A 3,815-nucleotide genomic window follows, 5' to 3' on the forward strand; every position below is an offset into this window, starting at 1 on the left:
TGCAGCTTCAGGGCTGGTCTTGGGGTCGCTCCCATGGGCGCAGCTCTCATGGCAGGAGGTGCTGGGGGTTCAGTCACAACTTGAACTTGGGATTCTGCCCCTGTGCCCCTGTGCCTCCCTTTTGCAAGCAGTTTAGCGATGTGAGCATCTCCATTAAATTTATTAGGTTAGGAGTATATATTAGGAAGACGTGAAATGGAGTTCTTAAGAGCCCTTGATGTCTTGGCTTATTCATTTCGAAAGCTGGTACAGCAAAGAACAATTTGGATGAGTGACCTAACAAGTAGGTGCTCACTTTTGACTTTCTGGAGAATCAGCGTGGCAGATTAAATGGCGCTGGGGCTGTTGCGATCATCCAGCTTGATTCTCCAGCATGAAGTCATACTTCTGTTTGTCAAGCTGTGTTTGCAGTAGGCTTCACAGGTCTTTTTAAAAATGCCTGGTTTGATACTTCCATGCCAATGTCTGTCATAAATAGTGAAGCCATTTTTGCTAGAGAAAAAACACAATCATACGGATGGAACTTGGGACTGCACTAGCTAGGGACGCTTTTGAAAAAAAAATTAACTTCCATGACCAACAACCTTGTGCTTTAGTGATAAGAAAGGCAGTATATAGAATTTTATGGCTTGCTTAAAAATAAGTATCTTTTTTTGTTCACTTGGAAGCATATATATTTGCAGATTCTTAGTATATGTTGTTCCTTTCTTATTTTCTTTCTCAGGAGAGTTGTATTGTTCTTTGCCCAACCCTAGGAATGTCCATTTTGAATCTATAAACATGAGGAATGTCCTTCACTGGTCAGCACCAGAAGGCACAGGAGATGGAGTACTCTACAGGGTGAAGTATTCAGTGTAAGTTGCCTTGTTTATTTGATCTTTCACTGACTTTTATTTCAGTATTTTAAATAATAATTTAAAAATCTTTATGCAAGGTAGGTCTGCTAAAAAGTAAAGAAAGGAGAACTAAAATGTGGGTTAGCCTTAAGCAGTATGTTTATTAACTTTTACTTCTGGTACTGCCTACTTCAGTTAAAAAAATTTATAAGGACACTTTCTTCCTATTAAAGAAGTGCAGGATGCAACATGGATGCTTTCAGGGGCGTTCCTGAGAAATGAGACAGAAGGACGAAGAAGGGCTGTGCTGTGGATTGGCATCTGTACACATTAGCCTTCTGTACACTTTTAAACAGATCTGGACATGTCATATTTAATAGAATATTAACAGTACCCAGTGTTTCATTGGTCTTTTCAAACAGACCCAACTCCCACAGATCTTGTGATCCCACAAGCCTCTCTAGTCTAGGAGAAAATCCACTGAAATTATCAAGTGTTGTAGACAACCAAGTGGTGTTGTAGACAACCAAGTGGTGTGATTGGAATCAGGCCCTTCTATTTTCAAGGTCTTCACCTTTGTAGGATATCAAGGAATTTGAGTGAGGACCAGAATCCATTTCTCTTATTCCCACCGAGAGAGCACTGGGTCATTCTGCAGGGCAGTGCTGTAAGTTTAGCTTATAAATGGGCATAGCACTGTAGTCATGGACGATGTAATGTTCCCAATCCTTATCTCTAATATGAACGCTTCTTCGGTCTAGTAATTTTTTCATGACACTAAACCAAATTTAGATCTCCACAAGTCTCCTGTCGCTTGTGCTGGCTGCTAAAAAAAAGCAAGGAGTTGCTTCTGTAGTCAGAGACTGCAGACTCTCTTTCCCAGATCTTGCTCATTGTGCTAACAGAGGAGCAGCATAGTCCACCTCCCAGAAAGGGGGAGAGTGCTCAGTAATTACAGAATGAACGATAGTTGTGTAGAAGGTGGAATGCTCAGAAAGCACTAGCTATGCTGCCTCTGCAAGGTCAGCTGGTCCACGGAGGGGTCTGTAGTCATAGGTATGGCCATCTCTCACACAGAAGACAAAAATATTCGTATGTGCTTCTACCTGCCTAGAAGAGTGAGGACTTGAGCTGGGTAGAAAATGCTGGTGAGTGATACTGTCCTGCAGTCATGTAGAAGCTGCCCCATGCCTTTACTAATTAGCAGGCCAAGGGGAATTCCTTTCAGCATAATGTGAATTTGAGGAGCAGGAGCTTCTTCCAGACAGGAAGTTTCCAAGGAAACCTTGATTTCTTCTATTAGTGTGTAAGAGTTGCTCAGTACTGAGGCATTGTTTGTGGCATGTATATGCCCCTTTTTCAACTCAAAGGGTTTTGAAGTTTATTGTGTTCCAGTGGAGCCTTTCTTTTAAACAAGAAAAAGAAGTAAACGTCAGTGATGAGTAGTCTCCTGTCCACTCATCTTGAAGACCCTGGGCATAATCTGTCTCCATACACCAGGATGAGCCGCTGACCATCCTGACAGAACTCTTTGTCTCTATATAAATAGTTACCCTGATTCTGTTATCCTGTGTTTAAACTAAAGCTGTGGAGACTGAAGGTGAGGGATCTCTGGTCTGTGTAAGCAAAACTGGACTTAGATTGGTATCAGTAACAACCCAGTTAGTTCCATATGACCTCTTCTGCCTGGGGCCTTCTATGATTTATGTTTATATAAAACTTGTGGAGATCTTATGTTTTATCTCAACTGAAGCTGGGAGTTCCTTGAAATTGCAGATTTCCGCAGAACAAGCAAATTGTTTTATTAGCGGTCGTATCAGTTTCTGTGCTATATTACCAGGTGACTAATATCATGGCAATAGCTTTTGTTCAGCTCCTTTCTCTTTCGATATAGATATGGTGTTGGCAAATGGATTAAAAAGCCAGAATGCAAGAATATCAACAGAACCTGGTGTGACCTCTCCAATGAGACCTCTGACTACGAAGAACAATACTATGCGAGCGTTAAAGCCTTCCTAAATGGGATGTGCTCTGACTGGATTGAGACCACACGATTCAACCCTCTTACAGACAGTAAGAAAAGCTCATCGCGCAGCCAGATGTTCAATGGCTTTGATTAATGCTGTGTGTTCAGACTGCGTGTGCCTTCATAGCGTATGATATTTTAATTTTAAAATGAGGTTAGATTTTTTTTTGCAGTTGTTCCACATTTGTGGTTTTGGCAGAAGTAATTGAAATAATCATATTAGAATTTGGATATATGTGTGTGATATATACGATCTTATAGATATTAAATACTCTTTTATGCTATGGTAAAGCTTTACTCGAGGCAAATAAAAGCTGTGGCACATCCGCAGTATAAAGAACTCTGATTTTGAAAAGGCTCTATTAAACCAAGCAGTAATCATACTCTAGAGCACAATATTTCTTATCTGTGCCAGATAATCTGAGAACATACTGGCAATTTAGCTTGTTTTAGCAAATTGAGTTTCAAGGTTGTTTATCCTGCGAAGTCACAGGAATTCCTAGGCAAAATTCCAAGTCACTGTCTACCTTCTCGCTGTAAAGATCCTCTTAGTTATCTGATAAAATAATTTCCTACCAATATAAATTAATTGTTTGAAGTCCTGCTTAGACTCCCCAGAATATGACAAAAATTTAGTATCATCCACTTCAAGAAACTGCATGGTGTGTGCCTCTGCTGCATTTGACTGCTTTTTGTGCATGTTCATTTTTCCAGCTAAAATTGATCCACCCATGGTAAGTGTGTCTTCCACTGAGAAATCTATTTCTATCATTCTGACTGCTCCTGAGAAGTGGAAGAGAAGTCCTGAGGGAGAGTCGATCTCTCTGCTTCAAGTGTATCCTGGCCTGCAATACAACGTGTCTGTCCTCAATAAGAAAACAAAAAAGCGGGTAAGCTTTGACAAGGCTGTAGAACTGTACCGGTTAAATCTGTGCTTCCTGAAATGTGCTTTG

The 3,815-nt window shown here is 40.6% G+C and overlaps 1 protein-coding gene across 1 annotated transcript in view; it reads left to right on the forward strand.

The window, feature by feature from the left end:
- The first annotated feature begins 752 nt into the window (after positions 1-752).
- Positions 753-3,815, forward strand: part of IL20RA (interleukin 20 receptor subunit alpha) — a 17,766-nt gene continuing 14,703 nt past the window's right edge. The window contains exons 1-3 of the mRNA XM_009644328.2: positions 753-854; positions 2,731-2,909; positions 3,577-3,752. Coding sequence (XP_009642623.1) covers positions 781-854; positions 2,731-2,909; positions 3,577-3,752 — 429 coding nt within the window. The 5' untranslated portion in view covers positions 753-780. The remainder of the gene's footprint in view (positions 855-2,730; positions 2,910-3,576; positions 3,753-3,815) is intronic.

Source organism: Egretta garzetta, unplaced genomic scaffold (assembly GCF_000687185.1).
Source record: "Egretta garzetta isolate BGI_Z169 unplaced genomic scaffold, ASM68718v1 scaffold397, whole genome shotgun sequence".
NCBI classification, from domain to species: domain Eukaryota; kingdom Metazoa; phylum Chordata; class Aves; order Pelecaniformes; family Ardeidae; genus Egretta; species Egretta garzetta.